The sequence below is a fragment of the Sander lucioperca genome, chromosome 5, assembly GCF_008315115.2.
Source record: "Sander lucioperca isolate FBNREF2018 chromosome 5, SLUC_FBN_1.2, whole genome shotgun sequence".
Taxonomy (NCBI): Eukaryota; Metazoa; Chordata; class Actinopteri; order Perciformes; family Percidae; genus Sander; species Sander lucioperca.
The window spans coordinates 34,350,036-34,363,551 of record NC_050177.1 but is presented as its reverse complement, the minus strand read 5'-3'; the positions used below and the strand labels follow the sequence as shown (position 1 = coordinate 34,363,551).

At 39.4% G+C, this 13,516-nt stretch overlaps 1 protein-coding gene across 2 annotated transcripts in view; it reads right to left on the bottom strand.

Annotated features, from left to right (window-relative positions):
• tbx4 (T-box transcription factor 4) overlaps window positions 1-8,932 on the bottom strand; it is a 29,011-nt gene extending 20,079 nt beyond the window's left edge. The window contains exons 1-2 of one of the 2 annotated variants that reach the window (XM_036001576.1): window positions 8,806-8,932; window positions 107-252 (exon numbers count right to left, since the gene is read on the bottom strand). In XM_036001576.1, coding sequence (XP_035857469.1) covers window positions 107-250 — 144 coding nt within the window. In that variant the 5' untranslated portion in view covers window positions 251-252; window positions 8,806-8,932. Of the gene's footprint in view, window positions 1-106; window positions 253-5,534; window positions 5,804-8,805 lie in introns of those variants that run through there. The other variant, XM_031285462.2, reaches the window with a different exon arrangement.
• Window positions 8,933-13,516: the final 4,584 nt, after the last annotated feature.

Below are 13,516 nucleotides of genomic sequence, written 5' to 3'. Positions count from 1 at the left end.
TAATTAAGTTCTAACTATCTACAGAATCATCCCTTGTCTACAAACTGCAGCCATACGAGGCAACTGTGTGTTTTTGCCATGTGGACTAAAGGGTCTCCATGCGTACCTGGTCGGGTTCACTGGAGCTGGGAATGGTGGGAGTTGTGGACAGGCCCAGTTGTGACTGGTCTGGAAGGAGATCCGTAACCCCGCCGGCCTGGACCCGGCTCATACATTCATCCGTCACAGCTGAAAGCTTCTCCTGCAGCATCTCTGCAGGATTGGAAAAATATTTAGCTGTCAGAGTAATCAGTGAGTAGCTGTGAAAGCAGAAAGAAATGTCCACCGCACGACAGACCTGGCATGTGACACTTTTCAAATGTAATGTAGACTCTCCCATGCCAATAATACATGGTCTGAATCCAATACTATCAGTAATTGTAGAAAGCCACCATTGATCACTGCCATCAAGTTAAGCTCAAATGCACATATTCAGTATATAGCCTATAGAAGCTCCATGTATGTGTAGTGCTCGCCACTATGTTGTTGCACTGCCTTTTTTTCAATGAACGTGAGGTTCTGTCACCAGGAGTGTGAGTGGGAACTATCTCAATTGCTCAATTGCTTTTACTGTGAATACAGACAAAATTATGAATTATGTAAATATGTAACAATGTAACAACCTTTGCCTAAAAAGCATTGTATCAGCAGTGGTAAAATTGATGACGATGTCGACTTGCCTGTGAGAAATTATAGATGATTTCTTTGTATTCTTTTTTATTTATTTATTTTTTTTATTTTAGTTAACTGACATCATTTAATATTCTTTTTAGTCCCATTTTACTCTCCGGAGCTGCAGTTCTTATCTCTAAACTACTCCTTATTTACCTCCAAGATTTACTCTCACTTTTTTTAATCTCCAACATTCAATTTTAATTTTGAGTAATTGTGTTCTTGTGTTAATACATTTCCCGACAGAGCAGTAACTGAACCCGACCCGAGCCCGACAGGCATTAAGATATTTATGTCCGAGCCCGACAGTTAAAATCTCATTTTTTTCTCATACTAATGACACATGTACATTTGTTTGTGTGGAAAGCACGCTTTTATTAAGCAACTGTAGGAAGGCATTCGGAAATGTCAACAGATGAGCGCATCAGCGCACACGGGGCAACAAGCGCACGTTAACACAGGCGCACACAAGAGACCCAATCATATCGTGCTGATGTGACCGAGCCCGACCCGAACCGAACATCATTTCTAAATATCTGTCCGAACCCGGCCCGCTCGGGTCGGGTATCCATCCTCTAGTCTACATGATACAAGCCTTCCGTGACTGTGCACGTGCCCCCTCCCCCTTCCTCCACGCAGTTGCTAGTAGCCAAGGAGGACACGGAGGATTAAAAAAACATGATGGACTCTTCAGAAGAGGTTATTATCTTCACTCGAGCTTCTGCGCGGGAAAGTCACCGGACGCCGCAATCTTCTGAACATAGCCATACTGAGAAATACAGAGAGAGTTTTGTGGAGCTGATAGTCTTAATTAGCTTTGTAGCAACTCATTTGGCAATGGCTTGAATGTAACAGACGTTCAATAATATCAAAATGTTATGCACTAAAGCTTTAATTGTAGTGTATAAAATACCTCCCTTACCTCCCTGAAATTAATACATGTCTGGGAATGTCTGCTACTATGATGTTCTAATAATAAAGGTCATTCCCCACTACAAGTCACATATGTTTTGACAAAAAAAAAAAGCTGAACTGAAGAATGTAAAATATGTTCATAATACATAAATAAATTCAGCAAATGTTTTTCTCTCATCTCAGCTATATCAGCATGTGTTTGTAATACAAGTATGCATGTTTCTTCAGCAAAAACAAGGTCATTTGTTTGGATTGGACTGGGTGACCAGCCACCAGTTGCTGTTGTTAGTGAGAAAGTCTGGCAAAGTCACTTGACGATGTAAAATAATGTGTTAACTTGAGCCAAGAAGTAGTGGCTTATTACAGGATGTAAACATGGAAAAAATGCAGGGAAACCTCATACGTAATTAGTTAACATTTTAATGTTTTTTTTTTTTACTATGTTGTGGTTTTGTACGGCTGCTACCTTGGCCAGGTCTCACTTGTAAAAGAGGTGGCACTGACTGATAAAATAATAAATAAAACTTTCATTTGACACGATTATAGATCAAGTTTTGACATATTGCTGTTGACACTGTTTGTCTCCCACTCTCCTGGCTGCACTTTAAGCTATCTTTTACTTTAGATTCAATATGGACAGAAATAATCCCACATATTAAGATATGAAGAATACAAAATCACTAATCGGGTTTCAACCATTTTATATATATAATCAATATAAATATAGATAATACAAAAACAATATAAAATCACTAATGATATACAGTATAAGGTGTTAGCCTTCACAATACAAAATCACTATTTAAATTTCATCTATTTTAGGGTCTGCAGCCATTTGTCGTTCAGCATCAGGTGGCCCAGCATTAGTCAAAAGGTTAACACTGTTTCATTGTGAACAGCCTTCATTGTATCCCATCATGCAATGGGACAAACTTCACACATCAGTTCAGCATTTACTCTGCTCCTCTTAGGCATGACGAGCTCATAAAATCTTGCACAAATTTCACTGAGCTGTATGGTTTCATCCAGTATCTAGAGAAACGCAGCACCTACTAATCGTCTCACGTGAACCTTAGTCCGTACAGACTGTTTAGCTCCATGACAGGTAGTCAGCTGGTAAAACGCTCAGGTTTTATTTCAGATTTGTGGAAGAGACTCTGGATCAAAGCCTCAGCACCAAATCACACTGACATACTGTTATCATACAGGTAGTAAAAATGCAACTGTGCTTGTATGAGAAGACATGTGCAGTACTGTAACACTAAAACTAGAGCCACCTTTTTAATTGAATTATGGAACATGCAGGGCCCCTAAAGCAGTTTCAAACTAGATGGATTAGACTGTTTTTTTTAACAGGAAAGGAACAAAAAAAAAACATGAAAAAAGCTGGTCAAACTAACATAGTGCAAGTAAAAATGGAGGATGTATTTATCCTTGTCATTATGTTGACGGCCATAAGTCCTTCTGTCTCTCACACCTATGGAACCACTGCAGATTGTCTTTCACACTGCTTCATAACCCCACATCTGTGTCTGTGTCTCATCTCACTGCTGCGGCTGCTCCGAGCTCCGAGTCTGCCTCAGACTCTCAGGGGTGTCATCCGGCTCCACACTGCAAACACTGTTTTCTGAGTGCTAGTTCTGAGACTGGAACTATTGGTGAGGGATTAACAAACCCATTATGTATGCTTCAAAGACATTTACTTCATTAAAAATGCTCTTTTCTAGCATGTATTTAAAAGCATTTCAACACTTCCCGTTGACATATTTCATTTTCCAACTATACTTAGTTTGATCATGTTTGAGCTGTATTTCACACTGACCACAAGTTCTCATCACTCTCCTTAATAATGTTCTCAATTATACCAGCTACTAATCTTTCAGAAGAACTAGGCAAAAACTACCCAAAGAACTGTACGTCAGTGTAAAACCTGTTGCTTTCTTCTCCCTGCCCCTGAAAGCCAAGTGCTGTTCATTCCTGAGGGTTGCACACAGGGGATGTGGGCCTGTAAACACAGAGCGGCCACTCTCTTAGCCATGAAAGTAGAGAGGCGGCGTCCAGTGTAAACTGATGGAGACATTTGTGAACGCTAATAAAGATAAGGGCTGACAGGGAAATGACCACAGAGCCTTTTTTTACAGTGTGAAACAGGTCCTTTCACTGGTGCTGTTTAAGCAGCACGAGCCAGAACCCTGTTTTTGTTTCTGTCACTCTGGACACTCAATCCGAAAACTATTCAGGGCACATATTCCTACACACGATATGCCGTTTTATTACATGTCAACACTGTCAAAAAAAGAAAAAGAAGAGAAAAAAATGAGTAAATGAAAACAGAAGTTCTGTTCAAACGAGCTGTCAGATATTTTAATTACACATTTGACTAAACATTTTATGTACAGCTCCACTGTCATTTTACATGCTGTTGGTGGAAGTCACGTGGTGTGGCCACCATCAGTAGCCTATACATCACATTCTGCACTGATCACATTATTCAAATTATATGCAGAAAGTACAGTGCAAACTTTTAAATGGCAAATGCAAAAGAAAAGCCTGAAAAACAAGAGTGTGTGTGTGTGTGTGTGTGTGTGTGTGTGTGTGTGTGTGTGTGTGTGTGTGTTTGTGCGTGCGTGCGTGCGTGTGTGTGTGTTGTATGAGATATGAGACATGTTAACTGAGACAGCTGTAATAAAGTTGTGGCAATGTGCCGCCATTTTGTGTCTGCAGTTCTGATGCATTAAGGCCTGAGCATAAACAGGGAAGGCTTTTCAGTCTAGACAACAACCAATGTTAGATGATAAATATGTAGGCCTAGCCTAAATAAAGCACATAACAAATACATTTTCCAACATCTCGATTCAACTGCATAGTATGACAGTATTTAATCACACTTTAAATGCAAATCCGCTACAACCATACTGAAAAAGAAATGACTTTTGGAAAGTCGCCATAGATTAAAGCCAAGGTCTGGCATTTAATCTAACAACATTGCGCATTTAAAAAAAAAATGGAATGCAATGGCCACTTTCACAGAAACTCCTACAGTGACTTCAGTGCCCATCTTTCCAATCCTACTTCATAAAAAATAGCCTACCCAATGTCGTGTCGAGGGCTACTTTAGGATAATTATGAAACGAACATGAAAATCCTTTCAACACCATCCTCCATATTTACAAAAAATATATATTTAAAAAGTAAAACATGAATTTCAAATAATATAGTCACGTTCAAATTACCATCTGCTAACACCTGCCAATACTTAAGCAATGCAATTAAAATGTTGTATAGGCCTAATCATGTAGGCTTTAGCCTAATAATAATAATAATAATGGTAATAACAGGCCTAATAATAATGATTCTTATTATAATTGTAATAATGTGGTGAAAATAAAGTGTTAGGCTATTATTTTAAATTGTTAAAAAAAAATAGAATTAAATATAGGCTAGCCTTTATCTGTGAATAAGACCAATATGTTTTGCATTTGATTATGATGTTATTACATTACAATAACAATGTAATGTAAAGAAAAATATATATATATAAAAAAAGCAATGTAGGCCTATATTAAAAATAGAAAGGAAGCCTCAGTAGGCTATTATTTTAATTTGCTGGACCACTTCAGCCTACTTTACACTCCTCTCTCTCCCTCCGCCGTTCTCTGCCCGTAACTGTCAGATTCAAATCTTCCATATCCGATTGTCGTGCCGTGGGAGTTCAGTATAGTCTAATTATCGCAGCTGATAATTCCCTGGATGGATGACACTGTATTTTAAAGCCCTCTTGCTCTCTGATGCGTCTCTTTAACACACCCGCCTGGGACAGACAGCGCTGTTTACAAACAAGCAGATAATCAGCAGATAATGAATTTACAGTGCAGCTTATCAGACGCACAGACGTGTCTCTACTGTACCTCATGCAGTCAGCTATCATCTGCTTAAATCCATCCCTGTGCACCGCAGCTCTGTCTTCAGCCTGCTAACAGCGGGGTGTTTCCCTTCCCACGGCGTTTGCACGTGGTTTTTTAAAAAGCGCCTGTTCTCGGGCGGGAATCTGGAGGCTCAGCAGCGGCGGCTGTCCGCTGGGAAGTGTCGCTCGGTTCGGCTGCCTTAGTGCCTTTCAGCTTCTCCAGCATCGAGCTGCGTTCTGCGCCTGTGCAGTGCGCGGTCCGAGGGGTGAACTCACTGGGATGTTTTCTTGGAATCACACACACACACACACACACACACACACACACACACACACACACACACACACACACACGTTGCATACGCAGTTGCTCAGCCCACTTTATGTGTGTGAAAGCAGCAGGGGAGAGAGTGGTTTGTCCCCGTTTCATTCACCGGGCTGGACCTGACGCTGCTGCAGCTGGGGAGCAGTGCCTTCCAGGCGGACTGTGCCTCCTCTGAGCCTCGGTAACATCCATCACCATATAGGCTACATTTAGTAGGCCTATCTGTCACTCAGCCAACATGCACTTTTGCAATAGACCCTACTTTTACAGTACAATCATTTTCCACATTATCTAGTTTTTGGGACCTATTATTTGGTCATTTTAGTGTAATTGCCTGCATGGACCAGTAGGCATGGGCCGGTATAAGATTCTGATGGTATGATAACCTTCAGCATAAATATCACGGTTTCACGCTATTTAAAATGTGTTATTTTGAAATGTCTGGGTAAAAAACACACTGCACACTGGCAGGGAGACGGATTACTAAACTGCACTTTCTGTCTTTGATAACTCGTTTTGAATTTGGGACTTTTTCAAACCACGGTATACCTTGAAACTAGTAACCGGCCCATGCCTATGGACCAGTCAGTGTCTCCACGTGTTACTTCAGATCAGCGGGGTGGCAGGAAGCCTTCCTTCAACTGAATTGATGCTGACACACTGACTGTTTAAAAGTGGCATAGACATATGGCCACAATGCACAAAACCATTTATAGCCGAATATACTGTACATGTTACCTTAGTGAAATAACCTAGGCCTACTTCAGTCAAAAAGATAACTCCAGCCTTCAACTGCTTCAGGAGTTGTATTCAATTCTTGAGAATTAGGCTATTTTATCCAAGAATAATTTACCCCTAAAACACTCTGTTATCCACCAAACGAGATATTACCTCTGATCAGCAATGGGCTATATTTCATTAACATTATTTACCAAGAATATCAGTTAATATTTAATATAAAATAGCCTACAGTAGGCTATATTCCTCGTAAACAATCTGCAATCAGTCCAAATAAATATTCTTTCTCTTAGCCAATAAATCGACTCCTTAAATAATCAATTATCATGACGATCGGTCGATCTTGAAAAGTAATGGAATGATGTAGGCCAACTGTAGCCTACAGTGTCTCCAGAGTAATACTAAAATACTGACCTTTAATATTTACAAAAGAGTTTAGTCTTGTAGTGTCACAACATGGGCTAATTTTGTAACAATAAAGAAAGTTCTATTGGAACTTTTTTACTCTTCTCATCCTTAACAGTTCTCTGGAGTTCTTTGCCAGTGTTTATTTGGCTCTTCATTAACATTGTTGTGTTACTGATAATGTACGAAGTTCCCCAAACCCGATTCTGGATTATTTGTTACGCTTTAATTAATTATTTTGATCAATTGTTGGTCTTTGAATTATTATGGTTCGACTCGGAACCTCTTACATTGAAGAACAATGCAACAGATGGCCCTTGAAGAGTTACGATTTTGTTTTTCTCGAGCTGCAGGTTGGCCTATAGGCTACACGGAAGATCACAACTACTCAAAGTTTGATTTCATAGAAATTGGAGATTTGTTATTTAAAGAAAAACGAATTCTCACGCAATAAAGGCTTATTTGGATCGCTCCATGCGCTTTAATCAATCATCCTTCATTGTAGGCTACTTTCAAGTCTCATAACCGCTTGAATGTTAAACCACTTGAAAAAAAATATTTAAAAAAAATCGTCACAGCACCAAGCCAAGCAGGTTATGCTGTGGCACGTTTTATGTGTGTGTGTGTGTGTGTGTGTGTGTGTGTGTGTGTGTGTGTGTGTGTGTGTGTGTGTGTGTGTGTGTGTGTGCCACATACAGCGATCATTCTGCAGAAATACAGGCTCTCGATGCTGGATAGGTCGCGCTGTATATTTGCAGGTGAAATATGCGCTTGTGGTTTTGCACTAAATGACGCATACGTCTGCGGAGCGTACATGAATCAGGTGCCAGTGTGACTTATATATCTGTTGGTGACATAAGCGAATGAACGGCCACCGTTTGTCATTCGGCCTTGTGTGTGTTTGCAGCTCTGCTCCGCTGCCTTTCCAAAGCAGCCTGATAGCGCTGCTGACAGACACTCAACTACGGCTCTCTCCAACTGCTGAAAAGTGGAGGTGAAGCTGCTGCTGCTGCTGCTGCTGCCGGGTGTTTTATTCTTCAACCTCAAACTTTTAACTACACACACATTCTCACCCTGCCACACTTACTCTCTAAACATCCATCCTCTGCTTAATTTATTCCCATCTAAAGTCGATAAGTCATTTTTATTATTTTATTTTTTCATTTGATTTAACTATTAGCTGTAAAATAACGCCTGGGTGTGTTTAGGTGAGTGCACTGGTATCTATCCACACCACAGAAAGCAAGGTGTGTCTGCATTTATCTCAGTAAATGCCCTTATTCTGTCAGATGCAATTAGACAATCAGTCAAATTAACCAGAACCCAATTATAGTAAAGCCAGAATTCATTCAGAGCCCGTCAAGTCTTGTAGATTCAACATTTAGTACATACGGGAAAATTGTTGGATACACAGCTCTAATAATATCATGTGATAAAAACAAGACTGAACTGTGATAAATATGTAAATGCATATTTACATGCACGTTACACACAATGTGTGCCCCATGGCCATAAGGCCAAAGCCTGCAGAATTACTGTTGTGAATGTAGGTGGCAAACCTGCAGAAATGTGACCATGTCCACTAATGTGACCAGTAGTGGGTCAGAAAAAGCTGTTTCATGCAGAGTTGTACCAAATTTAACTATTTTTATTTTTCAGTTTTGACAGGCTTTAGCTTGGCAGAAACACACTAGACTCCATAGAAAAATGAACAGTTTTAATCACAAGTAAAGAAGTCGTTTACTTAAGAAAATTAGAAAAACTGAATAGTTTTGGATCAGTGTTAGGGATCTCGGCCGGCTCTTACCTCCTGCTTTGCTCTCAGCTCAGCCTGACCTCTGTGCTCCTTCAGTGTCCTCTCCACTGGGGGAACGGCAGTCCTCACTGTGCCAGACTCATGCAGCACCTCTGCAAGTATCTGCTGCAATCAAAAAGTTAGATTTTTTTTTATAGCAGCAGAATTGAGCTGAGGTTCTAGAGGGGAATTGAACCTAGACACACTCCCACCGTCACGTGGTTGGAGCAGGAGGAGGTTGCAGCTGAAGTCACTCTGACACCAGTGTTGGACTGGGAAATATGATTTCCATTTGGTGATCACTGGTGAACACCAGTATCCACAGGACTCAACCCTGTCTCTTAATATTCATATAAAAAACTGATTGTATACCCTATTTTCATATAGCCTTTCATTAGTGTGATAGTTCTTACCCTGCTCCTGGGATTTCAGACAAAAAACACAGTTTATGCAACCACAATCAGAAGTATCTCTATAGGTGTATGATACACCTATAGAGGTAATTGTATCCTCCACTGAATCCCTAACTGCAATACATTCTATCTTAAATATAATATACTGTATATGTGTGTATATGGTTGTAAATTGAAATGCCATGCTTGCGTTCCATAGTGTGTCATAAGTATTACATTAAAGGAGCATTGCTGTATTTTTATGTTAACAGTGTTAACTGTAGTAGTAGTAGTAGTACTCATAGTAGTATATTATTTGTACCAAAAAGAAGTGCAAATTCTTGCTGTCAAGTAAAAACCATGTATCTCCAAATGATCCATGATTCTGATTTTTTCACTGTCCTTACTTCCTTCATGGATTGAAAAAAATCACTGCATACTTCTGATGCTGAATAAAACAATTTAAAAACTCAAAAAACTAAAACTGAAGCTTATAACAGGGCTATTGTTTTAGCTAATGAAAACTAGGTGTTTTGGAGCTACCCACAGGATAACAAGGATATGCGAGAAAATCAGCAACTTAACGTTTGTTTCTCAAAGTGAAAAGTTGCCACTTTTCTGATTATTTGGCATTATCAGGCAACAGGGTTGGAGAAAATACAAAAAATAATTTCCGATGTTATTGATACACACATTTGTCAAATCAGGTATTTTTTTATGATAGTGAATACAAGTTCAAAAGATGTCAAATTATTAAATGTGAAAATATCTGACCCTATTCACAGCATGAACAGCTTATAAAAAATGGGCTTTTGCAATTGCACAACATCATAGACATATAAAAGTGCTGTTATTATATCATCCAGAGTTCAACAGTCCATGTCATTTTCTTGCTGTAGGGCATTGATAGCTGATCTTTTCAAATTGTGAATCTGTATCTTGGATTGCTGAAAATGTCCCCACATATCTGAATAAATAATTTAGACATCCATACATAAACTGATATGCTGCTCTTACATTTTACTGCCAATTCAGTGATTTTGTCCAGTTCGAAATGTTGGTTGCTGAATATTCCTTTCATTTTCACCTCCTTATCAGTCCTTTAGGCTGCGTCTCTCGGACACCACAGCTGCTTGTCAGGCTGAAAATGCGGTTCATCTTCAAAGTGGTGCAGTAGTTAAACTGCTTCGATTTCACTCATTTGAAGCATAGCTGCTGTTGGTGTTGTGGTTGAAGGAGTGAGGGGGTGTCAGATTTACAGTGTTAGGAGTCTGGCATTTTCTCTCCCAGGCAAAACATTTCCTTGTGTAATTGGCAGGAGGTGGGGGTCTGGCTAATGCACGCCACCACATTTCTTACTCCGTCTGTTCTAGGCCTCCTTGTTTCTTTTACAGTCAAAATGGCGGAGCTGAGGCTCCTTTCTTATTAGCTGGATACAGTGTCAGCCCCTTCCGCTTCCTCATTCTCCACACTGCTTCATTCCTAATCACTGATTGGCCATTTTCACTCCTGGCCCATGTTGAGCCTTAAATAGCCTCAGTGCGTCTCCGACAAGGTGGAGATTTCTGTCTCTGCTCCCCTCTTCAGACCTACAGTATAAAGTAGGGCTGCACTATATGAGGAAAATATGTGATATGTGGTAACGTTGTTGAATATCACGATAACGATATAACTTAAACAGATAATAAAGTGTACTCAACTATGCATTTCTGCTGCTTTGAGTATTCTGCTAAAATACAACGAATTGCTTGTTGAATTTAAAACAAATGAAAGGAAATCATTTCCAACATTCTTTTATTGAACAACCTCCAACCTCCAACACATTGCACAAGCACGCTTTAGTACATTTTAATTTGATTTTGATTTAAAGATAGAGGTGCCTAAATTTGGAGCACCTTGAAAACTACTTTTGTATTTTTGCCTGTGAGAAACCTATAAAGCTGCACTATACAACATTTGTATATCAACAATAGATCAACGATAATGTGAAAAGTGTTGCTCGTAGTGACAAACACACAGATAATTCTCACCCAAACAGAGCTGAGGGCAAGAAAGAAGTTTTTCAGTTCATAGTTTTGGTTCTACAACCTAGGAATTTCCCTCATGAGTTGGGGGAGACCAAAACAGAGCTTAAATGAGAACTTACATTCGTCATAACAACTTGATAACATGTCAGTGTTGTATTTACTGGTTTTTCTGCCCCAAGCTGAAAAAATTATTGACATTTTTCATCTGTTTTAATTATTACCATGAGTTACAACCCAGGAACACATCTGAAAGAAAATCCCAACTCAAGGTCCACTTACTAGGTTTTTCTTTAGCTTTCAACTGTATCATACAGCCCTTATCATCAGATGGAATTTGCTCAGTTGTCATGGACATTGATCTGTTAACATGGTATTTCCTTAGTGGCTGTTAGGGTTAGGGTTAAATTTAACTGTGAAACATTTTCTCAAAAGCTTTTCTGCAGTTCAGGAATCCAGAAATTCCAAAATGGTGATTCAGTTTAACTGGAAAAGGCCTTGACTTCTAGGAAACAATTACCCCCTTTAATGTGTTGGTTGCTATGTTTTATTGTTTATTTAGTTGGACCTTAACTTCATGTGTTGTGTTGTAGTATTGTTTTGAATGTGTTTAAAAGTTCTTCATTACGTGGAGGAATTAAGCTGTGTGGTCACATTAGACCAAGCCCCAAATCCTCTGTGGCCAATTAATGGAAGAGCGGCAGTTTGGGTTTTCACAAAGGCATTTAAATTTAGTCACAAACATTGGTTTGACACATTTGGAAGTTGGCTGGGTGTTTCCTCTTGCAGTTTGGGGATTTTTTTTAATATAAGCATATATGCCTCAAGTGGCAGCTATGTGAACATCACTTAGTTCACTTGAAAGAATCAATCCTTATAAATGATTTTAATCACTGTTTCAAACATTTTCATAGTTTGCTGAGATTCCTTTCCTCATAAGAACAGTAAATCTACTGAAACTATCTTAGAGAATAGTTAAAGGCATTCATCCTCATCAGCTCTGCTTACATGCACAACATTAATGAGTGTGAGTATCCACCGCAGAGCCATTGACCTACAGCTCAGAGCAAACAGTAAGGATTGGAGGCACCGAGCTCCATCACACATGAGAGAGAACTTACTCATACTGAGTCAATGTCCTCCCGCTTTCTGTCATCAGCCACAGACACACTGCTGCACTTTCCCAAACACTGTTAACATGTGAGAATTGATGGAGCTGCTGCAGAGGTTACTACACACTTCTACTTCTAGATAGTTGCAACTATGACTAGTGAAAATGTAGGAAACTACATACAGTCTCTGCATTTTTGATAAGCCAAAATATTACTTCGGCACATCTGCAATTACACCCAGCAAGTTATTCTTAAAATGTACAATTATGGATATCTACATTTAGGATTAGTCATAACTCACATTATGACTAATCACAATGTTTTGAGCGCTCCTGTGTGTGTTTGTGTGTGTGTGTGTGGGGGGGCTTAGGTCGTTTAAAATGTGAAAACTCAGCTGCACGTGTGTGTGTGTGTGTGTGTGTGTGTGTGTGTGGGGGTGTGTAAATACATTTACATTTTTATGTATGAAAAGTGCTATATGATGTCTGATTGAAATGATCTTCAGAATTTTATTGCATTCTTCCTTCTGCATACGTAATAAGAAAGACAAATACTCCACAAACCATTAAAAATAAAGCATACATCTTGGTTTTACTGTCAAAATTCAGGGCCATGTTGAAAATAGAGGGCTATATAGTAATCACACACATTACATTGATGAATGCAATGTGAACAGATTTATGTTTTTCTAGTAGTTGTCATAGCTATTGAAGTGGGTGGTTGACTATTTATAATGAAATCATCGTTTGTTGCACCCTGCTCCAAAACTATTGGAAATTGGCTTTTTTTTACTCCATAATACACATACACACACACACATACACACACACACACACACACACACACACACACACACATATATATATATATTAGTATGAAATTATATTGAACTTTTCTAAAAGCAGACTAGCAGGGTTACAGCTTCTATAAAACTGCTCCTGTTTATCTGGCCTCTCTCTCTCTGCTCTCACTCCTAAGCTCTGGCGTCTCACTAGGTCCCCAGTGCTCATATTTAAACAGTGTCATGCCCTTTGTTTTTCAAAAGTAAGCCCCTGGACTCTTTGAAGTGGGCGCCATGTTTGCACTGTGACCATTTAATTCGGAGCGCAGCTTGATGATATTAGTGTCAGGGTCAATTGCTGATTTCAGTTGGACTTTATTAGCTGCCTAGCTGGCGGTATGTAGGCATCATGTG